The sequence below is a fragment of the Tinamus guttatus genome, unplaced genomic scaffold (genome assembly GCF_059628265.1).
Source record: "Tinamus guttatus ecotype Peru unplaced genomic scaffold, ASM5962826v1 Tinamus_guttatus_pri_ptg000155l, whole genome shotgun sequence".
Taxonomy (NCBI): Eukaryota; Metazoa; Chordata; class Aves; order Tinamiformes; family Tinamidae; genus Tinamus; species Tinamus guttatus.
In genome coordinates, this window is record NW_028288689.1 from 8,448,744 (window position 1) to 8,473,655 (window position 24,912).

At 44.9% G+C, this 24,912-nt stretch overlaps 1 protein-coding gene across 9 annotated transcripts in view; it reads right to left on the reverse strand.

The window, feature by feature from the left end:
* The window catches only part of ANKHD1 (ankyrin repeat and KH domain containing 1), a 117,471-nt gene that overhangs the window by 72,791 nt on the left and 19,768 nt on the right, over nucleotides 1-24,912 (reverse strand). For all 9 annotated transcript variants that reach the window (XM_088522663.1, XM_088522661.1, XM_088522660.1 and 6 more), the window contains exon 3: nucleotides 3,292-3,448. In XM_088522663.1, the coding sequence (XP_088378789.1) occupies nucleotides 3,292-3,448 (157 nt within the window). The remainder of the gene's footprint in view (nucleotides 1-3,291; nucleotides 3,449-24,912) is intronic.

The window sequence follows — 24,912 nt, forward strand, 5'->3', positions numbered from 1 at the left end:
TCTCGCCTGAGCCCTGCCTTCTCCAGGATAAACAGTCACAGCTTTCTCAGCCTCTCCTCGTATGCTGATGCTCCAATTCCTTCATCATCTTTATGGCCTTTGCTGGATTGCTCCAGTGTATCCATGTCCTCCCAGAGCTGGATATAATACTCTGGATTCAGTCTCATGAGGGCTGAAAGGAAAAAGAGGAGGGATGACCTCCCTCAAGGGCTGCTTTCTCATGCAGCTCCAGAAGCTGATGGCCACCTTTGCCAACAAACATGTTGGCTCATGTTTGCTGTTCACAAGGAAACCCGGGTCCTTTCCTGCAAAGCTCTTTCCCAGCCAGGCACTCCGTCCTTAGTTGTACCACTGCGTGGGATCGCTTCTTCCCAGGTGCAGGACCATCTCCTTGAACTTCACAAGGTTCCTCTCTGCCCATTCCTCCAGCCTTTCAAGGTGCCTCCAGTTACCAACACAACCCTCTGCTACACCAGCCACTCCTCCTGTTTCGTTTTTAGCAGCAACCTTGCCAAGGGCGCGCTGTCCTTTCATCCAGGTCACTGAGGAGCAAGTTGAACAGGCCGGGACCCAGTACTGACCACTGGGACTGAGGCCTCCAGCTGCACTTGGTGCTCCTGCTGCCCAGCTGCTGAGCTCTGCAGAGTTTGCAGTTCACCTCCCTGATTACTTAGGTGACGTGAGACTGACCTATACGTCCCCAAACCTCTCCTTCCTGAAGGTGACATTTCTTTTCTTCCAGTCCTCAAAAAACTCTCCCAAGATAACAAGCTGCTGGAAAGCAGCAATTTGGAGAGAGATTTGGAGGTTCTGGTTGACACCAACAATGTGCCCTCATGGCCAAGAAGGCCAATGGGCTCCTGGCTGCACCAGGAGGAGCGTTGCCAGCAGGGCCAGGGAGGGGATCCTGCCCCTCTGCTCAGCTCTGGGGAGGCACCTGGAGCATCGGGGGCAGTTCTGGGCTCCCCAGGACAAGAGGGATGTGGAGCTGCTAGAGAGGGGCCAGCGCAGGGCCACGAAGATGGTGAAGGGACTGGAGCATCTGTTGTGTGACGAAAGACTGAGCGAGCTGGGCCCATTTAGCCTGGAGAAGACTGAGAGGGATCTGATCAAAATGTGCAAGTACCTGAGGGGAGAATGTAGTGAGGACGGGGTCAGGCTCTTTTCGGTGGTGGCCAGTGACAGGACAAGGGGTAACGGGTATAAATTGAAACACAGGAAGTTCCATCTCTTCTCATAAGTGGGGTTAGACTAGAAGATCTCCAAAGGTCCCTTCCAACCTTAATGATTCTATGATCTCTGTGTGAGGAAGAACTTCTTTCCTGTGAGGGTGCCAGAGCCCTGGCACAGGCTGCCCAGAGAGGCTGTGGAGGCTACTTCTCTGGAGATCTTCCAAACCCACCTGGATGCAACCAGGTGCTCCGTGCTCTGGGTGTCCCTGCTGGAGCAGGCGGTTGGACTAGATGACCTCTAGAGGTCCCTTCCAACCTCAACCCTTCCGGGATTCAACAGTAATCAAAAGTTGTCTCATAGTGACATCAGCTGGTTCATGAAACACCTGCCCTATGAGGAAAGACTGAGGAAGCTGGGCCTGTTCAGCCTGAAGAAGAGAAGGCTGAGAGGGGACCTGAGCAGTGTCTATAAACAGTTCAAGGGAGGCAGCGAGGATAGTGCTGGCCTCTTTCCAGTGGTGGCCACCGACAGAAATAGAGGAAACGGCCAGAACCTGAAGCATCAAAAGTTCCACAGGAACTTAAGGAAAAAATTCTTGACAGTGAGGGTGACAGAGCACTGGAACAGGCTGCGCAGAGAGGCTGTGGAGTCTCCTTCTCTGGAGATCTTCCAAACCTGCTTGGATGCAGTCCTGTGCCACGTGCTCTAGGTGACCCTGCGTGTGCAGGAGGTTGGACTAGATGATCTCTAGGGAGATCTCTCTCTGGACTAGGGATCTCTACAGGTCCCTTCCATCTTCAAGGATTCTACGACTCAGCACTTGCAGGTACAACCCACCCGCTGGGTCCCAGACTTCTGCATATCTGCTCTACTCACACATTACCCGACCTGATCCCTCTTCTACCAAGTCTCCCTTCCTCCAGACTTTCCCACCAGTCCCGGAGGCCTGGAAACCCTAAAGGCAAATCTTACCAGTAAAGATCAATGCAAAGAGGGTATTCTTACTTCTGCCTTTCCCGTGTCCCCTGTCACCTGGTCTCCTGCCATATTCAACGGCAGGCCCACTTTGTCTCTTGTCTTCTTTTTGCAGCTGATACTCCTTGAGCTTGGTATCATCTTGCCCTTGAGGCCGCTTGCCAGATTCAAACCCAGGGAGGCTGTGGCTTTCCAAGCCGCGCCGTCTCTGCGTGCTCAGACACTGTGTCTAGCTTCTGCCCAGACCACCTGACCCTTCTTCCACCTCTGTGCTTCCTTATGTTGGATTATGTTCCTCCAATACACTTTATCCTCCCATGTTTTGATTCACCTGTAATTTCTCCAGTTTCACTTAGGACAAGATCACTTCCTATATCTGTATTTAATTTTTGAGCAATGACTTACTGTAAGCATTTTATTTTATAAATTCCAGTCTGAATTTCAAAATCCCTTCCATAGGAATAAAAACTCAGATTTTAAATATCCGATCTTTGATCTCAAGTTCGACAGTACACACAGTCACACCATCCCAACAGTTTGTGAAAAATTTATACCAGTTATCAGAGTGAAAAAATGATTCAAGGAGCTCTAAACATTGCTTTGAAATTTCCAAAGCAGTAGAAGGCTTTTGAGACCTAGGCAAATCCTCAGATCTATAATCTTGGGACTTAAATGTTGTCCTAATTAATTATTATCTACAAAAAGTTACCTGATACTGAGGGCTTTTTTTTCCCCCATGCCTACGAGTAAATCATTGCCTAGTAAATATTAATACTCTCTTCCAACTTTTAAGGCAGGCAAAGAGCTAGATCCTTTCATTTCCCATAGCTGCACTGTGGCAGGAAGCACAGAACTATCACTAGCTCTTCTATAGCCAAGACTAAAACCACTTGAAAAAGAAATCAGCTACCTTATAAGCAGAAAGAGCAACACTTTCTGAAATTTGAGAAGAGTGCTGTACTTTTTCCTTGCACTTCTTAGCTAAAAACTCCAAGTGAGAATAGTTACACCTTAACACTCAAAACCTTTACTTTAGCAGCTAACAGAGCGGACCTTTAGTAAAGAAACAACTGTATTTTAAATGAAAAATGCAAGCTTGCATCATCCCCTTAGGAAAGCAGGGGCGGGGGGATCGGTACGTACTTGTCCACTTGTCCTGCATTGTGATTGTTCTCCGCTCGCATCCGCGTCAACGCCGCGGCAGCCTCGTCCAGCGCGCAGCTCACGGAGGATGTCAGTCTTCGGAGAACCTCGGGATCTGCGAAGGCTTTGCCATCGGCAGTGGACAATTTACCAATTCCTTCAGTGCCCGTTCGTTCATCAGTCAGGTTAGTAGGAAAGTCACACAAAAGAAATGCAAAGACACCATTTTAGACTTCAGCCACATGCACTAGTAGTTAAAATCATTTGCAAACATGCCAAAATATTGTCTACTTAAAAGTAACTGTTAACATTTGTCTATTATCTGAACATTTAATTATATCACAGCAGTGGCAAAACTATTTTTCAACTGGCAGCTTCAGTATATGTCCCAAATTTCCAGTTCCTGCACCTGTGGAGATGGAGTGGGAGGGAAATCATTGAAGGGAGGAAGGAGAAATCCAGGGATCAAGCCCAAAGACATAAGTTTGAGGAGGAGAGAATAATTCCACAGACGACTTCTCAGGTTATCTGAACGTGAACAGGAGTTTTCTACTACAAGTTTTGAAGTTATTTTTCTTTTCCTGCTCAACTCAAAAGTAAATTTGGTTCAATATCCTTTTGTTTGTTTGCTTTCTTTTTTGAGTTAGAAAATTTCCATTTTTTAGCATAAAGTTTATTAGCTCTATTTCCCAATAGTTTACAATTCTGAACTACAGAGATACAGCTACAAGTCTAGCAAATTTGAAATAAAAATTTCAGATATTTGTAGCATATGGGAAATAATACCCCCGCTGTACTGACATGCCAGTACCCAAGCAGAAAGGCTCAGCCCAAATGAACCTTTGCAATAGCTTCTGTTTTAAAAAGAGTTTCTTTGCTGCCACACTAAGGCTGCAGGCCCATGGAGAACAAACAGCACCATAAACAAGAACTTATCTCATTCACTTAAACACCAAAACTGTAAGCTTTTTTGTGCCTTATTTGACATTATGGTTCATCTGAATAGTCATCTTACTCCACACAGTTCATTCTATCTTTAACTCTTTTACACCTCAAGGTCAGCCAATTTGACATTTGCAGACACTCCAGCACAGTTGCCTCTGCATGAGGGGCACAGCTTACACTGACACATGCAATACTGTACAGAAACACGTGGGGCAATTGCATTAACTACCTTCAGCAGTGCTGAACCAGTGACTTTTCAATTTCTCAGCTGTTAAATTAAATACAGCCCTCTGGTGGGGGCAGGATAGGGGAACCCCCCTGCTGCCTCCACAGGTGGGGCTGTGTGGGATGCTCCCCTCCGCAGGACTGCTTTAGATCGCGTGCCTCACTTCCCAGTCTGCAACCATTACAGCAGAAGTACTGAACTTGTACTCTGAAAGGTCTGAACACTCTTCAGGCAATGTAGGTCCCCTGTTTGAGAGCCTCCAATTAATTTTTTATTAATGTAAGACTCGATACTTATCAAATTTCTCCATCCCGAAAACAGTTCAGGACAGCTACCCAGCCCTACATCACTGTTGCAACTCTGGTAAGCGCTGGCTGCGAGCGCTCAAGCTGCTGACAGGACGAAAATCTCCACCTCCGTCCTTCCAATGAGCCATCTACGACGCAAAACGTTTACTGAGTGACTGGAACGAAGCACAGCCTACAAAGGTTGGAAATAATTACTTTGGATGCTCGCTTAGAACTAAGCGCATTACTTCCCTGGCTCCAACACCCTACCCGGAACACAACAAAATGAGAAATTGCAAGTGGGTGCTACCCACGCTGCACATCCTTATGGTTAGAGACCAAACCTCTCCTCTCAGCTCCACAAAAGCTGCCTCTTTCTTGAGGATCAAGACTGCTTCTGTTGCCACAGAAGCTCTGAAGACCCCGAGTGCAAGTACAGCCCAATGTCTGCATCCTGCTCCACGGTGCCGCTCCAACCTTCCTGCGTGAAGACAAGCAGAGCAAGAAAACAGAGCCAGGGACTCTGGCTTCCATTTTTTGACAAGGCTTGAAGAAGTTACTGGCCGCTTGCCCCCTTCCACCTCCAAACTCTTGGGGTCATAACCTTTCTACCCACTGCTATTAAATAGAGTGGGGCTATAAATAAGAGCCCTCAAGCACCACAGCTCACACCTCGCGCATGAACCTAAGCTGCGTCTGCCGCCAGCCTAAGGGGCCACGAGGGGCATCTCCCCAGGGGGCATCCCCTGCGATGCTGCTGGTGCTCTCACGGAGGGGTATGCTGCGTGTCTGGGTACAGCAACTGCAAAACTGGCCTGGGGAATTCCTTTAGTACTAAAGTATAGAGAGAGATTAAAAAAAAAAAATGTAGATCTGCTTCCCTGGGGCAGCTCATGGAGGAACTACATGGACGGCTACGTTCGCTCTTGTGGCAGTGCCGGCCTTTGCTGCCCTACGGTGCACCCAGGAGCACGAATAAAGGGAAAAAGGAGAACGAAGTCACCTCAACTCAGCACTGAGGCCTTACCTAGGACTATCATAAGGAAATATGAGCACCACATTAAATAAAATAGAAAAGCACAGCAGAAATACCCACAGGATTTTTTTTCTTTTTAATATGACCTTTGAACAAAGGTTGAGGGACTGGATTTAGCTTATGAGGAGCAGGACAGCAGTTTGCCTGTACGCCAAAAGGGTCTCAGGAATCACAGAGGGGCCGCGGTTGGCAGGAACCTCTGGCCATCTGGTCCCACTCCGCGAGTCAAGCGGGGTGCCCAGGGCTCACCGCACGGCGTCGGGTCCTGCCCAGGTTTTGGTGTCTCTGGGGAAGGTGACTCCACAACCTCTCTCTGGGCAACCCGAGCCAGGACTTGGAGACCCAAAGCACAACCCCGTGCGGGAGACAGGAATCAGCTCTCTACTGCTCCCAGAAGTGGGAAACAAAAAGGAGAGAGAAAAACACAAGAAATGGCCATCTGACACTAAGCTGGATAACTGAATCATTTCAAGCTCTTAAGGCACTAAAGGAGACAGATACATACAGGTCAGAGAACCACCTTTCTCTGCACATCAAGAGGGCATGAGATCTGCAACAGAAATTCATGTATGTGATCCTGCCCTTATGTAGTTGGAGGAAATGCCTTGGTCTCTTAGGCCAGATCCCTTTCTAGTCTCAACTTCACGCATCTGGTTAGTCCTGGGAGGAAAAGCTGCTGGCTGCAAATAGGATGAGGTATCGGCAAGGAGAAACCACCCTTGCCAAGTCTCCATTGTCAGTGCTTGCTCTTTGAAGCACTCGCACACAGCATTTCCCAAGCAAGTAAGGCACACCATGGACCTGCATCCTACGAAGGGAAATAAACTACTATTGCTGCAGAGCTCCTGCTCCAAAATAGCTGTTTTCATTGCTTATCACACGCAGCCTCCTGGAAGACGTCCTGGCCCTTCCGTCCAGCTGCCAAGTCGCAGTGACAGCTCACTTCGGTTTCCTACTTCAGCTAAAACCACACCACGACATTTCAAGTTAAAGAAGCCATTTGTTCACACACCAGCTAAAGTTCAACACAGGTGCCAACATAGCTTATAATCTCGCATGACTTTTCCACTGCAGAGCAGGATGTCGCATGTTCTGCTCCTCAAAATCTCATGGGCAACTGCACAAGGAACCGAATCACTCATTTGCGCCTTCCCAAATGGACAGCAGCACAAGGCAGCAGAGCAGACATCGGTGAAGCGGGACACGGAACGAAGGAGACAGGCTACAAAAATTACCACGTTGAATCCTGTTATTGCAAAGACCCATTCATTCAGGCTCCTTTTGCAGGCTTACCGTAGCAACTAAATAATTGCTCAGTTTTTCATCTCCCCTTGATTCAGAACACCCATGCCAGATTCTTATTGCTGTAGTGCTCAGTCGTCTTCTAACCTTTGCTGCAATTGCTCTCGCGCCTGCTTTCCAGCCACTTTGTCTTGTTCCACGGCAGCAGCGAGTCGTGGCCCCTCACGCGCTTCTGCAGCGGCTGGACAGCAGCACCCACACCTGCACACAGGCACAATTCTGCAAGGTCCCAGCTCTGAGTCTCCTTCCAGACAACGAACAAGAAAATCAGCTTCAAGACCATTCGCCACAACTGTTTGCATTCATCTTTTTCTCCCATAGGTGATCACAACTTTTTACATTATTACAGTCTTATTAGCATATTATGGATTCACAAGAACTGTAAGGGCATCTGGCATTACCTGAACAGATAACTACTCGTCTGAGCAGAGCGTTTGACTTACTACAGTCTTACTATAAAATAAATAGTAAAATAAAGATAAAATGGATCACTGCACATCTTCAGAAATGAAAGACATCAGGAATATGGTGCACTAAAGCTGTTCCCCTTGCCATAGATTGCTTACTGCTGAAGATTCTGCAAGGAGACCTTAGGAGCTACCGCAGATACTTCCATATGTGGAGCAATCTGTAGTCACTGGTGAACTGGAGAAGGTGCCACTCTCAATGCAAAATTATAACTCACCACTAAAACCGAAGAGCGTGTTTGTAAGGAAATTAAAGAAAATCAGTGACTTTCATACAACAAGCAATCAAGGTTTGGAAGTCATTGCCATGGGATGCTGCAAAGGCTTTAAAAACAAGTGAATTTGAAAACAGATTGGATAGGCTTTCTACTAACATTAAATACAGTGACCCGGTCACTGAGGAGTTCAGGAAAATCCTGCTGGACAGACTCCTGGGAGGCGGCAGGCACCAGCCGAGCCGTTGCTGCCGTTCTCCTTCGTTGCTGCCGTTCTCCTTCGGCGTGGCCAGCCCGTGGCCTCGAGGCCGCGGGCAGCTGGACGCCCCTTCAGTCTGGTGCTGCAGGGCAGTTCTCTGTCCCAGCGCTCTTCACCAAAGCCATCTGGTAACGCGGCTGCAGCAGCTGGCAGAAGCAAGGCCAGTGGTATCTTAACAGATACCACTGTTAAGGTACAGGGCTCTTAACAGATTCTTTTCTGACTAGAAAGAAACGACCCAGCACTTCTCCATCTAACCTATCGACACACAGGCTGAAGAGCTCCACATTAAAGAGAAAAGTACCTAGGATGCCAAGAAAACAGCGTGGGGAGCTCCAGGACCTGCACAAAGACGAGCCCTACCCCAAGCCCCGAGCAGCAAGTGCATCTTGCGCAGTGCACAGCTTCAGGGGGCATCTGAAAAGGGGCTTTCTGCCAGTTTAACACCACAACAATTTAATAGCTTAATGAAGAGCAAATTCCTAGCACAGCTGACTAGTATAGAACGCAATGCCAGACAATCCAGAAGCTTTATCAAACTCCATAGGTGAGCTTGAGGCTGATTTCCAAGGCGCACTAGAACACACAGCTCCTCTTGTGAGAGAACGGGCTGCTCGGACGCAGCTACACACCTTCAATCAACACCCTGATTTGAAGCAAGAACTTCCTTAACCACTTTCACAGTCAACAGGATGTTGGGGACTATCACAGTTACAGATTTCGGGTAAGCAGATGTGAACAGGTAACTCCTGAGTGTGATCCTCCCCAGCTTTACCAGGCGAGACACAGATACCAGCTCAGTAAAACAGGGCCACAACCAAGTTCGTGTCTGTGGGAAAGCCAAAGGGACAGAAAAGGTAGTGCAACTTGTGACATGAGGTATTTTCTTAGAAGTTTTCTGAAAGTCCTGTATATTTTCATGGCTTGAACACGGAAGCTGGAAGTCACAAGAAATGAAATTCTCTTCAGCTTCAGAATTGGAGTTGATAACCTGCATCAGAGAAATCCCCTTCTGTTCTATTGCAAGAAATGGAGTGTTCTGGCAGAAGTAGCAGATACTTTACCCTCACTTATTGGATAAAGTTTGTATTAAGCACAAAGAAAATACTTCACTTCTATTTTTATCTAGTAGTTCATAATTATCACAGTTTACCTTAAAATAATTACTCTGGGATGGAGCCCATAGTTCAATCAATCGTTTCACACAGCACTGGTGTCTACCTACGCTTTGGACAAAGGAGATCAATGCATACAAGTGTAAGAAGTCAAATAATACTCAGGAAAACAAAACCCGACTCCGTGGTTGCGATGCCCCTTCTCAGGCAGCCCCAGCACAGGGTGGTCTAACACACACTCGAGGCCGTTCATCTGCTCGTGCACAGGTGTCAGACCTGTGATTTCGTGTTTGTCAGCGTCTCACTGATCTTCATCTGCTATCACCTGCTAGCCCTGCTCCAACCAAAGCCTCTGCTTCCTTCAGGTCTTGCACCACCAGCACAAACGCAGGTTTTGAGACAAAACTGAAAAGTCAGAAAAAAGCCCAAAGAATGAGGTGAGAAGCATAGTCCAGAAATGCATCCTTTGTTAATGGTACATGAAGAACTTGCATTAAGTAGCACCTCAGACAAGGTGAATGTTCAGGAGTGGGGATGAAGGATTTTATTTCTTCACCTCACTGAGGTAAACACGACAGAACATACCCTGTTTCGCAGGGCCTCGAGCAGCCGCCCAGGAAGAGCTGGGACAGACAGGGCTCCTTCAAAAGCGCAACAGAAGGATTCAGTAAAACCCCAAGGAGGATTTCCTAAGGACGAGATCTGTCAGGATCTTTTGGACCACATCTTGTATCTTTACTTCCAATAATCCTTAAGAGCAGCAGAGCAGCAGCAGCGAACTGCCATCTAACTCCTCTTCTGTACATTACAGCAATGGATGAAACAAGCACAGATGATATCAGTTATCTACGAACAACATCCTACTAATATCTCTTTGACGTCATCGCTTCCTGCTTTGCGCACATGAACCAAAACTGAACTGATTTTTGGCAGTAAGGTGTGAGATTCAAAAATACTGCCCACTTTACTACTTTCCGACCCTGTCGAAGTACTTTCCTAGCAGTGCACTTACACGGGGTCACTCGCGGAGGCAGCAGCTTGAAGCACAGCGCTCTGAACGCGTCCTCAGCCCCACGAGGACCGTGGCAAAGCCAGGACAGCGCTGTGCTGGCTCTGGCTCACTGCCCATGCTCAGCGACCGAGCAGGGTCGGCAAAACCCTCCGTGCCTCACGCAGGAGCCACGGTGGCATCCGGGGGGTGCAGCAGCTCGACCCGGCGAGGCCTAGGTCACGCTGCCGCTGGCACGGGGCGGGCACACAGACAAACCTTGGTCTGGGGATGGAGGGCTCAGCAAGGATGCAGCCCAGATGATTTTAGATGCCTAGAATGGTAAGTCAGTAATGCTGGTGCTGTGTTTTCCTTTCAAAATAAAGTCTAACAATAAAACAAAAAAAAACACGCTTAGGAGCACCATCTGCACATAGGAGCCAGTAAAACAGTAGTTACTCACTCTGGTGTAGACACCTTCACAGAATTCAGGGGCTCTTAAAAAAAAGTTGAAGCAAGCTCCCTGCATTGAAGCAGGGGACATACAAGCCCTTGGCTGGCAAGTGGAGCACCCCGATGCCCTGGCAAAGGCGCTGTCCCGTCCAGGTGACGCTCGGCAGGGCTCAGAGCCCTTCCAGGCCTGGCCACGTCCAACGCAGCCCCCGGGGCGCGCGGGAGGGCAGGCCCCGGCGGAGCTGGGAGCCAAGCACGGGCGACGCACAGGAGCAACAGCCAGACTGAATTCCACAGGGCTTCTACACCTGAAACAGCCACTCACATTGCAAGAAAACAGGCGAGTTATTTCAGGCTTTAAAGCTTGTCTTACTTGTCTACATTTTATTGCTAAAATTATTTGCAGGAGAACATACAACCCTTTTTCAGAAGTGATTCTAATTTGTCTATCAAAACAAGTTACATTTTGACACTATTTTCACAGCCCAGAAGTCTCCTCCTAAGACATTACCCTTAAGTAAATATATTGGTAGCAAGTACCATTTTACCAAAAAATCTTTCACTTTGCCTTATCTTTTCTAGCATTAATAGCAAAAGACAAATTTTGAGCATAAATGCTCTCTCAAAATTTTGAATTCTCACCATCCTCATACAGAGATTATTTCCAAATATATATATATATAATTTTCAAAAGGCAGACCTGAATGCAAATCAAGAGATAAAATTACAATGATGCTCTCTCATAATGTTGTCAAAGGTTTGATCAGTCCTAGTTCAGACTAGCCCAGATCACTAGCCCATCTTCAGAAGCCAAGAGCAGGCAACGGGTTGGAAAATAAAATCATTTACTGTAGACCTGCCCTCTCCAGCTGCTCCTACACCTTGGCCATGTGCTTAATTCTAACTCAGAGGGGCTTTAGTAAAGTTACTGCTGGAAGTCACCATGTTCTCTTAAATGCAGGAGGGTGGAATTTTTGAGTGCAGCTGTGTGAGCTAACGAAGCTGCACGCAGGAGAGGTTTGGAGCTCTGCATGCTTTACAAGCCCTCTTTTCTGGGGCAAATAGGGCACCCAAGAGATTCGTCTTACAAACAAGCCAGATCACAACGAAAGGTTTTTACCTTTCTAGTGAGCACAACTCGCTGAACGCTCTAGAAAAGAAGCTTCCAAATTTCTGAAGCTCAATCAGTGTCACCCGGGAACATTTCTGGAAAACTACCCTCCTTCTCTTGATGACGATCAGCATCTACCATGCTTTTAGTTGGCCTCTTTAAAGGCAGTGTCATTCCCTGGGGACCAGGGTTCCAAAACCCACGCATCATACTTCAGACCACAGTTAGTGCCCTGGAGTCCCCTGTTATTTTCACAGCACGGGGGACACCTCTCGCACACTGCAGACCAACAGTTCAGGCTGTCGCCTTGGAGCTTCTGCACCAGGTGGTTTATCAGCTTATAAACCTGGACAAAAAAGCTGGGGATGAGAAGGTGTCCTCCCCTGTACTCCACTAAATCTATTAATAATTTGCATTTGTTAGATATCAACTCAGTGGCATTCCCAAAAAGAAAAGGCAATCTGAAGTCGCTTGTTTTACTCTTTACCACAGAGTTCAGCTCCTTGGCCATTTTCAGGGTTTTTTCATGGCAAATCTAGCGTAGTGTGCAAGGCCGGGGCACTGCAAAGCCAACACAACACATCAGAAAGACAGAGCTTGTCTTCTAGATAGAAGGATCACAGTTACTATGGCATGTAGCTTTACTGGGACTAACTTAAACTGTCAACCTAAACCGTTTTCAGGAAAGTCCAGCTCTGCAGCATCATTCGTAGACCCTTGCTGAGCACTCGACGCCTGCTAACAGTTATCTCACTTTTCAAGGCTGTGTTACATGGCCTAATCACTCTTTGCTGTTCATGCTTCTTCCTTCACAGCTTGCTGACAGACACAGCGCTGCGTTGCCAATTTACAGATTGGAGCTTCTCAAGTTGCTGCATTCCTTCAAAGTGAATCTCTTCTGCCTGCCTAGAAATCCATCCCCAAAAATCAAATCCAATGAATAAATATTTAACAAGCCCTCTAGTCAAACTCATGGATCTTACATGGTAAGATGCGAGTTTCCAGTGAAGACAGAAAAAAAGAGTCTTCAGACGGGCATCAGGTCTTGTGTGATACCACTGCCCCACTACAAGCTCTAGGTTTTGCGGGAGACTCAAAAAAGAAGAGACTTCAGCATGAGGTCCTGCTCATTTCTTCATGAAGTTACCACCTAGGAGGAATTATTTCACTAGAAAGAGATTTAAGGCTTCCCATCTCATTCCTGAGATGGGAGGGGGAATTTTAGCACTTTTGCTAGACATAGATCACACAGTAAGGTGACTTTCTTGGAGATCCTGTGAGTTAGCAAGACAGCCCTGTTATACTCAAAGATCTCACTCTAGTAACTACATAAACAGACGAAGCTCTTGGCATCCCGTGGGATCCCTGCAAAGCAAACACGCTGGATAACAAGCACAGAGCAGTATAACCTGCTCGCTTCACGTGTGCCGGCCAAGCCGGCCATGGAGCTTCCCAACGCTCCAGGTCTTCCCGCTGACACGTTTGCAGCACGGTAACAGCATTCCTCAGCAGACTCACCTCCACCAAAAGCCTGTTTCTCAGCAGTGCCACCCTGTAATTAAGGCTGCCATACAGCCTCCATCCAGGCAAAAACTCCAGGCATGCTCACACAGCAAACAGGACATCCCCTGCATCGGGAGAATAGCGCTTGCTGCCCATGGCCTCAGGCCGGCCCACCCGGATAAGCGGAATCTGGCACTTTCGGGATGCACCGGAGCAAGGGTGCCCTCCCGGGACATCCCCGGGCACTTCAGGGAAGGGCTGCAGCCGCACTGTGCAGAAGGCCACGGAGCCCTTGTAACTCTTCCCAGGAGACCAGATCTTCCTCGGCCTAGAGCATCCAGATATTCAATCCAGCTACCTTTACGCCTAGAAATCCTGTGCAATTACAGAAAACCTTTAGGCTTTCCCCAGCAGCGTGACTTGGCAGGAGTTTACAGCTTTCCCCATAATTAATGAAGCCGGAGCAGCACCGGTAGCACTCTGCCTTGCACGGGAAAGCTGAGCTTAACCTGTCAAGTTACTCAGTTACAACGTGACCAACTTTGCTAACTTCCTAGTTGCAAAAAAACTAATTCTTCTACAAATAGCTCCTGTGTGAGAGGAGTTAAGGCGACATCAGGAACTGATACTGAAGGCAGAAAGAAACCACTTCTTATTCATGATGAATGCACTTGGTACTGGCACTGCGCAAAGGAAACTTGGACACAGCACCCAGCTTCACATCCAGGAAGATGAAATATCCACACAACTGAGGGCAGTGCTTGTATTTAAAAGGTATCATCGCAGAAACATGCCCTCAAAAATGGCAAAAAAGCTTGAAAAATAGACAAGTTTGTGGCTCGGGTAGAAAGGAGGAAAGAGGAAAGGAGGGATGGGACAGGGCACAGCCCTGAGCCCTTAAAGAGAGAAAATCTGTTAGGGAAAAGGGGAGACAAGAACATCTCTTGATTTCAACCACAGAGAATAACCATTTTTAGTATGGAAGAGTGAAAAATTTTGACCACAGCTAAGAAAACCTGCTAGAAGTCCTGCTCTGCAAAAAAAAAGTACCTTTGCTTATTCGAATTCCTATAAAAATGTTCTTGGGCCTTTGAAATTTCTCCATTTACAAACATTTTTGCATCGATAAAGCTTAACCTGTCAGAATCACAGGATGGTCTTTCTCAGAAAAGCATTAAGTGTTTCTGTACTTTTCATTTCAACACCCATATTAGCCCCATGCTGAAAATGATAGAGATTTGCTATGATGAATTTTATTCTAAAGCACACACACAAAAAAGAGAGATTTTCAGTATGGATCTTTGTAATCCTCAATGCTTAGTATCAAAACCATCACCTGATCTGCACTGTCAGCTCACTGCAGTAGCTTTTAAAAACCCCTGTTACAACTGTGCTGCCAACCCCACAAATCATGGGCTTCCAGAGCAGCCAAGCTCTTGATTTGTATAAATGGGGCTCCTGATAGCAAACAGTGTAACCAGAAATGAGGCACTTGCACTGTCACCTGGAAACCACCCCTTCGGGTCACCTGCCAAGCAAGGCTTTCCTTTTTGCTTGCTTTTTGGCAAAAGCAGAAAGAGAATCGCGTTCTCCCGCGTTGCATCTGATGGTCTTATTCTCAAGATCCTGTCTGTGCAAAGCTCCACTCCCAGAAATAGCAACAACTCAGCCAGTTGAGCAATATCCACGAGCGAAAAAACAATGCCCAAACATCTAAGAGACTCCCACAACACACGTGCCAGCAGACAAAACCATCCTCAATTCCAGGCCCCATTTTCTTCGGTTGCTTGATGCTGTGCACTCTTAGTATTATATTTGTCTTTTTACATTTTTCAATGTTGCTGTCAGAGCAGGAGCCAGATGCCACCTTCCCATTTTGCTCTGTCTTTAGCCTGGCAGCTTTGGCAGGAATATTTTCTGCTTCCAGAATTAAAATCTCTGGCACAGCAATTCTCCAGCAGACGCTTTCAGATCCATCAAATCATTCCTCGTGTATCAGATGCTGTCCTCTATTAACAGCAACACCCATTCCTATTCTTTTCAATTTGTGTTTTAAATCTTTAAAACACATATCCAGGAACGATGTTTTTCAATTTTTCTTTCCTAATTGATTGTTTCTATAGTGCAAAGGGAAATAAAGACAATTTTTTACTTTAAAGCTCAAATTTCTTCCTTACAAATTCAAAGCTTCATGTTTGTGATTCTCACAAAGCATCAGAATGGGCCTTGATTCCAGACGAACCACTGAAAGGCTCCTAAAAGGTAAAGCAAGTCCAATCCTCGTTATTTTGGCTACATTTCAATGGCAAGTGCTCCTCTTTAGGATCATCTGCTTTTACACCAGTTTGTTCGTATTGCTCAAAATTGGAAAATTATTTTCCTATCCTTCAGCATGAACATGGAATCTTGTTTAATCACTCAGTTTTCATGACCATTAAGCTTCTGTTAGAAGTTTCCCATTTTATTTCAATTTAGCCTCACGTCACTTCAATAACTAGGTTTCCTGGTGAGGTAAAGCTCCAGATTCACAACACTGGCCGACACTTCTACTTTTGCTGTAATTTCAAAGCCACCTAAGGAAATTCAGTAATTAACTGTTATCAGGTAACTGCAACTATTTGACAGATATGGAATAACATACATATATTTCATTACTAAAATAAAAGACTAGTTTAAACCTCGAGACAAAGTTTTAATTCAGTATCAAATATAAGAGTTTAAATAGGAAACAATCGTATGAGAATAATTTTACTTAAGGATCCCCTGCTCTGCTGCATCTTATTTAAACTCCTAGCCATAACAAATAAAGCCAGCCCTGTGTCACTGAACTTCTCTATCAGTCTGGGTTCTTAAAATACACGTTTTTTTCCTTGCTGCATGAAAATTAGGCAAAATCTTATGTTACATTTTCTAAAATGTAAATAACACGAAACACTTAGTCTAAACTCACCTGAACTAATCTCATATTTGACCACTGGCAACAAGGGAAAAGACTCAATACTTCCAGCCTTGCCTTTTCCCAGGCGCTTCCCCCAGTTGCCCTGTGCTTCGATCCGGCACCAAGGGGAGCGTTGTGCCAGAACGGCAAGTTCCATCCGCGCAGCACGGCCTGAGCAACATCCCAGCTGGGAGGAGCATGTTGTGAGGGGGACCAGGAGCAGGGAGACTGCTGACCTGTGGTGCCAGCAAGTGGCCTCTGAACAACCTCAGCCACCTCCTGTAGAGCCATTCTCATGTCTAAACGCTGATGTTTTTTAATCAAATGTCACACCTTTTCATTTCTTAAGAATTCTTTTTCCTAAGATTTTTTTTCCTACTAAATCTCAAGGAAAAAATAAATTTTCACTTTATTTTCACTTACACCTGGCAAGGTGACAAGTCACCAGGTGCAAATATCAACACAGCTGATCTCTTATGGAAACCCAGATATTCAGGAATGGTCATCACAAATATCTATGTTCATAAAACCATGCTGATCTACTTTAAATGCACTTAGTTTTCTTACATATTACAGTTAATATGAAAGCATTATGAATTACTCCTATACTATGGTCACTTTGTTACTGACATTTTTGGTAAATCCCTGTAATACCTGAAGTTGAATATTCTGCAGATAGACATTCAAAGAAAACCACTACAGGCAGCTGCTCCTTTTTCTCCCCCACTTTCTTTTTTTTCCTTTTCAAGAAGCTTCACTCTTCAAAAATACTCTCCATTTCCTTCACCAAAGGAGTATTTTTCCACAAGTGGAGCCCAGCTCCGTACGTTCTTGCAAAGCACTGCAAGTTCCTCAGGGCTGCCGAAACAAAGAACAGAATGTGCAAGCTGCATCGGCTGCAGATGTTGCTTGGCAATCCAGAGGTGGCTGCTGCGGCACTAAGCGCCGAAGGTAGAAAGATCTGACAGAGTCAACTGCATTTTCACCCATCCCGCTGCAGACGGCTGCCTGGGAAAGGCATCTGTTTCTGCTGCTGCAGTCCTCCCCCTGGATTGCTTCTTGCTCTACAGAAGCAGCTACAATTAGGACAAAGTAACAGTAAAGAGGGGAAAAGGAAAAAAAAAAAAGAGAAAAAGCCAGTCCTGTCAGAGTCATCATTTAAACAGCAATTCAATGGCCAAACTGCTTTAGACACAAAGCAAACCAAAGCTCAGGGGAGGATATTAGAGGGCTTTGGAGTTCGACACAAAAAGAATTATACTGAAGTATGAGAAAAAGTTCATGCTTCCTCTCGCAGATGAGCAAAAATTTAACAGCATTAGGAGGGAACGAGCATTCCTGCTGACCCCGTCTAGGTCAGTCCAGAGCGGCCACCTGGGCCCTTGCACTCCCTTCGCCCTTTACTTTTTCAGAAGAATGCTGAAAGAACTAAGCTTGGTCCTGATAAGTCTCCCATATCTATAAAGTGCTACGACCAACCAAAGCAAAAAAAACCTGTTTGTTAGGCACAGAAAATTATTAAACATATGAACCCCTGGACAGAAACTGCCCCTTCCTCTCTACCACGAGTGGCTACGTCTGCGGTGTAACCTGGTGTAACCTGCTGCTTTATCATATCTTTGATCCCAGGGTATTCCTGTTGGCCAGGGCACGAGCTCAGCTAACACATCCACAAAGCAACAAAATGGAGAGCTTAACAGGAAGAAAGGAGGGAAATATCTTCCTCGGCCACAAGATTTTGTATGGTGAGAAGGGAAGAAGAAAAAAAAATCTAAAGCAAAAGCAAGGCATCTAAGCTGGATGTGATACGACAAATTTTTGCAGAAGAGGGTCTTGCAAACTCTATGAGCTTAGGTTTGCAAAAGCTACAGGTACAGAAATGCACATTTTGGCTTATAATGGGGAAAGAAAAGCTCTCTCCTGGTCCAAGCTAACAGCAAAGGTAAAACACCAGCCCAGCAAAAACGTCTCCCTGCCCTCCCCCTCCAAAAAGCCTGACTGACACCACTAGGGGCTGCTGGATAGGAACCACAATAGGAACGAGGCAGACAAAACAATTACTCAGCAAGAAACTGCTCTAACCCCCAGACAGTTGCAACCCAAACTAACTCCAACCACTCTAAGCCACAGAGCAAACCAGGGATGGTCCCTCCTGCACAAACTACTTAGAATGTCTTAAAAAGAAAAGATGACTAAAGCTGTAACAGGTTCCTATATTCGATTTAAAAACAAAAAACAAAAAACGAAAAACAAAAAACAAAAAACCAAAGACTCTGTGTCATTCAGGGAGTTTACAGCACATCATCTTCCACCGGTAACTAGACCTAGTTCTAGCTCGGGCAGCATTATGCAGCAAAACCTGATTTTTCATAAACTAAGTCACAGTGTAAAAGTTAACTCCAGCCAGCTACAGGAAATCAGCAGCATCCTCCATCCATAGCAAGTGAAGTTTCTAACTTGTTTCTTGTTTCTCATAGAATTCAGGCCTTGCTTTTGCCAACAATATTCAAAACACCATGCTAACTTCAAGCTAAATAGAGAGGAGAAAGACGACAGGATTAGGTATTGTAGGTTATAAATTTCTGCACCGCTGTTCATTATTGTTCTTCTCTACCAGTGTCCACGGGTGCCCCTGTAGGATCAAACGGGACGTATTGTAACCAGAGCTTCCTTGCGTTATTTTTTGGAATGAACAAGTGCTTGAGTTGCCTTTTTTCCCCCACCTTGAGCATAAAGAAGCCTCCACCCCCGCTCCCCAGCTGCCTCCTCCTGCAACACCTCAGCTATGGCGCCAGCCACGCCGCCTCGAGAACGGTTCTGTGCTCCGAGCAAGCGCTCACCCTGCCGCGCAGCAGCACCGGGAGAGCTCGGCGACAAGCCGAGCTGTTTGCCTGGCTTTGTGTGGCTTGTGAACGGACACGCGGTCGAGCCCGGCTCAGCAGGTCTGCGCCAGAGAGCGCCGGCACCTGCCACAGGCCGAGCGGGCGCGAGCGCCGCCTCAGGCAGCCCCTCAGCCAGCCGCGCCGAGACTCACCAAGGTCACTGCTCGTTTCCAGAGAGAAATATTGGGGCACTTGCTCTTTAACTCCTTCCATCACCTAGTGATTATTATTTTCTCATTTCAAGTCCAATGAAAGCTTGCCTTCCAAAAAAAAAAAAAAATCACAAAAATATGCCTCAAGGAACCAAGAGCGTGCCATGCCGTCCTCCAGAGAAGGGGGTGACTGAATCTTTCTACTTTGAGGTATATAAATATATATATATATGGATTATATATTTGAGGTATATAAATATATATATACCTCAAATATGGTGTTGGATATAAAATTGTAATTAGATAGGGCTGACATTGAATATTACTTCAGAGTAAAGCAATTCTGACCAGTACCTAGCCTGAACTGACACCCAAACCAGAGTCAGCCCCTTCAAGGTCCTCAAGAGCAGGATTAATTTGGGATTAACCTCCTGAGAGGCCCTTCGGCGTGGAGGGAGAAGTTTGCCTTAGAATCACTGCTACGAACACATTGTGCCATTGACACAGCGTGGAAACGGCATCATCTGCTGCAGGAAGCAAGTTAAAATAAATAAATAAATAGCCACATATCCCTAAAACAGCCCTCATTCATAATACACTAGGCACACAATTCTCTTATTCCTGCTCTCTAGCATTCTCATTAATCCAACCATCAATTAATCCTGTCTCATCTACACATACGTTTCTGATCTTTGAAAACAAGCTACTTTGCAGAAAACCTCACCTATTTACTGGCTAAAATAGAAAGAGAGGAACTACTTTCTGATCTTCAAGCTTCCATGTGCTATGAAGGAAAACTATCACTGCCCTCTGGAGCCAGCAGGACGTGACCTCCACAGAGTGGAGCACAGGAAAAAGAACTCAAGCAGCATGTGAATGCTATTTATAGGCAAGCATCCCACTCAAACTCTTTTCTCTGATTTTCTAGCATTCAAGTGGGGAACTGAGTCCAAACGGACTGCAACTGCTTTTCCGAGCCTAGATGGAAGTTTCTATTAGGCTTCTGTTTTCCTGCATTGTGGTGCTTCACAGAAGATAGCTCTGGCTCAAAACAAAAATTCAGTGACTGTCTGAAGGAAAAAAACATAAATATTAGTACACTTTGGAGCAGAGAGCTGCAAGTAAATTTAGAGGCTCAGAATCATCACCAACTTAACCCAGAAGTCGATGTACAAACCAATTTTGTATGCCAAGCAAGTCAAAATACTTCAGTAATTCCAGGGCTGACCAAGCGCCCATCTGCCCACTTCCAGAAAAAATGACAAATCATTGTAATGGTATAGAGCACAAATGAATGTACAAATCTGTGCTTCAAACTGAACACTTGAACACCCTTTATTAATGGAACCTCTCGTCAATTTAAGAAAATCTGCAGCCTTAAATCTGCAGTGTTAAATGTAGCCCACTTAAGCAAAACATTCTGAAAATAATCTCCCTCTAGGAATGGGAGAAATTAGAAATTAGGGTGTAAAGCAGCCAAAATTAGGATATTGCAATTTTCAAAAAGAAAAGAAGGAATTTATTTTACCCCAACCTAACCTAAAGCGAGAAGAACAAATCCATCTGCTCCTCATGCCTTGTGGAGAGAGGGGGAATGCACAGCTTTAGAAGAACAGCCCAGACCACTCAAACCATCTCAGCTTTTCATTCCTTGGCATCCGTTCCTGAAGTTCTTTTAAAAAAAAAAAAAAAAAAGGGAAAAAGGAAATGGGACAGGAAGGTGTCTAAAGATAAACTCCCTAGGTGGGAAGTGTCTCCTTCTCGAGATTGACTTTTTCCTTTATCAGTGGATAGAGATATCCCCATGGAGCCCCAGGTAAAGAAAAGAGAAATTGTAAAAAGCACCAGTCCATGGACAGCTTCTAAATGGAGCTGCTTCAAACACCAAGCATGGAAAAGTCCTACAAGTTTACCAAAGCAGATATAGCTTTTACGTAGCAGACCAAAACTAAACTGTTCCACCTTTTTCGTCTTTGCAGGCTGAGAACTGCAGATGCTGGGCGCACTCGCGCTGAGAGAGCCAACAGCGCAGCCACAACAAAGAGGTTCTACTCTTTTCATCATGAAATCTTCCCACATGCTCCTCTCTCTGTAGGAGCTTCCAGGAGATACTGCTTGCTCTGGAGGCAAAAACAACTGGAGACCAGACCAGGTTGGTTAGAAAATTCTTGCTAACTAAGAGCCATACAGTTCTTTGAAATAAAAGTTAAAATTACAGACTTTTTAAACAATTTGGATCAAGAAGAGTTTTCCAAAAGACCATTCACGTCTCGGTAACCTGTTCAGGTAACACCACTTCAGAGTATTGCTGGATTTAAATAAAATTAAATTTGACTCATAAATGAAGAGTCCTCTGCTGTTGCAAAAAGGCAAAGAAACAACTGGGGTGTATAAGCAAAAGCAGAGCTTGCAGGACACATGAAATAACATTCCTCCTCTGTGCATCAGTGCAACATGACTAACCTGGGGCAAGCCACAGCAACTGGAGATACGTGCAGCAATTCTGGAGAACGCGAGGAAATGAACACCTAGAACATGAACTGGGACGGAAGAAGGATGCAGGGCTTAAAGAAAACTGAGATGCTGATATTCTCCACACAGATCCCGAGGATGGCAGCAAACAAGAAGGGAACACTGCTCTTGGGGATGGTGCACAACACGGCCAAAGCGATGCCACTTCAAAAGTGTCAGTTGCTTTAGTATTTTCCTGCTTTCTTCATGAACACTTCCAAAGAAGCTTAGTCCCCTATTCCCTGCTTCCAAGTTACGTATTCCAGCACATAAGACTGAGGACAGACGTGAGGAAAAAAGACTTCTCCTAAGGACAGCGCTCGGCCTGGCGCGCTGTGAGGCTTCCAGCGCTGCCGACAGTTTGTCAAACCAGTTTTTAAAGCCATCCGTCAGGAATGGCACAGGCCCAGGCTGAACTGCCTGGGGGGAAGGAAGAGGAGGAGATAAAACCAGATCCACTGAGCTTTTATTTTTATTTTGTATTTTTCATTAGAGCTTTGAGAAGCTCTGTGAAAATTCAGGGAAAGGTAATGCTGAATGGTAAGTTAGTAATTGATATTTTAGAGATAATGCTTTGTTAATACAGGGAAGACATCTCTACAGAACTGCACTGCACCTTTCGTTCAGCAGGTATTTTCTTGATGGGATATAAAGAAGATGAGTTTCTGTAAGGTAATATTAAAATCTGGCATGTGTTTATCCTCAAATATTTCAATAAATTATATAATATAAATAGTATTCACAAAGAATTGCATTACTAAAATGTTTTGGTATACCATGGCTAAGGTATTAAATTGACATAATAAAATAAAACTTCAGGAAAAAAATGTTTTGTGCAAGATGCTTATGTATTAAAGCTTCTTCTATAACAAGGGATTATTTCTTACTTTTCAAAATAAGGGCATATCTCTAAAAAAGAATAATTTATGATAGTGAATGAAATAACTTCTCGCTCACTGCAAAAAGAAAAAATGCCAGCTTCTATATGTAGAATCAAAAATGACTAACAAGTTAAGACTAGATTTCATATAATCTGGTAAAAATTAGTTTGATAAAAAAGTATAATTTGTGAATGTATACTTTGCATATACTGTGCTGTCATTCCGCTTTTCCAGAGACTTATATGTTTACTACAACTGCTCCCTAAATGTACAAGGGTAGTATTTTGCTAAAGACTAATTACTAATCAAAAAAGAAAGGTTCACCTGTTACGAGATCTACTAACAAGTATTAATGATTCAGTTTGACCTCAGTTCCCACTGATATTTCTGAAAAATCTCATCGTTTACTGCCACAGCAAAGCGGGTAGAAAACCGAGGTACTGCTATAAGAGAGTCTTCAAGCGACTTGAGCCTGGCCACAGTGCTCAGACCTGAGCGCCTGGGCAATTCTCACAGAAAAGGCTAACAGGTAGCCTTGTTCCCAACGCAATGATGTTACATCTCACAGTATTTTACATACCCCAGAAAGGGTGGCTACACATTCAGAGAGCCAACAACTCAATGTACCTGTCCGACTAGCACAGAGCTAAGTGGCTGGCACTAGTACTGCCATCACCCTCACCACGGAGATCAGTAAATCCAAATAAAATTGAAACCTGAGTGGGGAGATTCAGATCCAATTTCTTCACTTGTTTGTATTACACAAAGATTCCTTAAATATTCCAACTATATTCTAAATGATTTTTAACTCAGGTTTCTTTTCTACAGGAAATTGCATGACTGACAAATGCAGAAAGCAATCAGAAAACGCAAACTTAAAACCAATTCTGTGTAACCTTGAGTTATTTATAAAGTATTAAAAATCTTCTCAATGGAGATACAGGCATGAGACACGGGCTTTTTTATCTCCTCACCATCCTGATGCACTTTAATCAAAAAAAGAGCCACATTTGATGAACTCAAGCTTACAAGGGTAGCAATAGCTTCATTTCAGAAGGATGATATCCACACTCATTTCTTATGCAGGCACCACAGAGACAAAGGAGGCAGCATCCCTGTAGCTATCTGTTTAAGATAAAACAGCATGCACACAAATGAAACAAAGAAACAGAAATCCTTTCCATACCCAAATAGGATACAGTCTACGAAGAGGGTATTTTGGTTAACAGTAACATTTTCCACAACATTAGTTTTAGGTGATCTTTGTGCTTTGAGCTAGCTTTCAATTTCTTTTCTGTACCTGGTTACTATACATCCACAGAACTAGCTTATACACAATTTTTTTGCACAAGATCTTTACTTACCACCTCTAAGCAAACATAAACCTGATAAACCTGAAGAATATCAAAATAAATGCTTGTTTCAACATATTTTCACATCCTAAATGTATTTTAGTCTTCTCATATTCCTGTGCTCTATCATTAGTTTCACATCATTCTCTATATCATTAGTTTTCTTTCGTAACAAAAACACAAGCCCAGAACTCCTGGAACCTCTGTGCTTTGGTTTTGTTTGTTTTTTTCCTCTTAAGAATACTAGGGGTAAAAATAAAATATTCCCAACTGTCAGAGCTGGGTCACGGGAGCTGCGGCACAAAAGGCCCCTTCTCCTCTGCAAAGGGCAGCAGGTCCCCAGGACAGGCCACAGCGTCACTCGCCTCCCTCCACACAGACCCGTAACGGCAGCACGAAGCCCGGAGCGGGGCTGCTGACCCCATAGCCAAGCCTGAGGAACCAGGCGTTTCCATTTGGATGAAGCAAGCACATGTTGGACATCTCAAACACGCCAGGATTTCAGCACAGGACACCCTAAATCCTATTTAAGCACTGAACAGAGCGGTAAAGAAAGCACCGGATCTTCGCCTTGTTCCAACTGCCCCTCCTTACTTTCTCTGTCTAAAGCACTAATACAACAAGAAGTCATGAAGATCATCACCAAAAGCTTTTTAACCAGAAATATCACCATACCGGAAAAGGAGGGCTCAGCAGATTTGGTCTCACAGAAGGGAAAAAAAAAAACAGCAGAAGTACAATAGGAAGAAACAGTTCAGCTGATAAAACTATATCCAGGGCTTAGGGAAAAAATGCTAAGGGCAAGTTCTGTAAATTGTTCATGATATAGTCATAAAACATTCACTGATTAACAAGGACCTCTGGTGTATAAGCAGATGACAGAAAATACTGAGAATTACCCTGGTTAGTTCTGGTATCTTGCAAGTTAAAACTTAGGAGTTTTTTGGTTTTCTTTTTTATTTTTGGTCTTGCCTCCCTCCCCACGAAAGGAGGAGCAG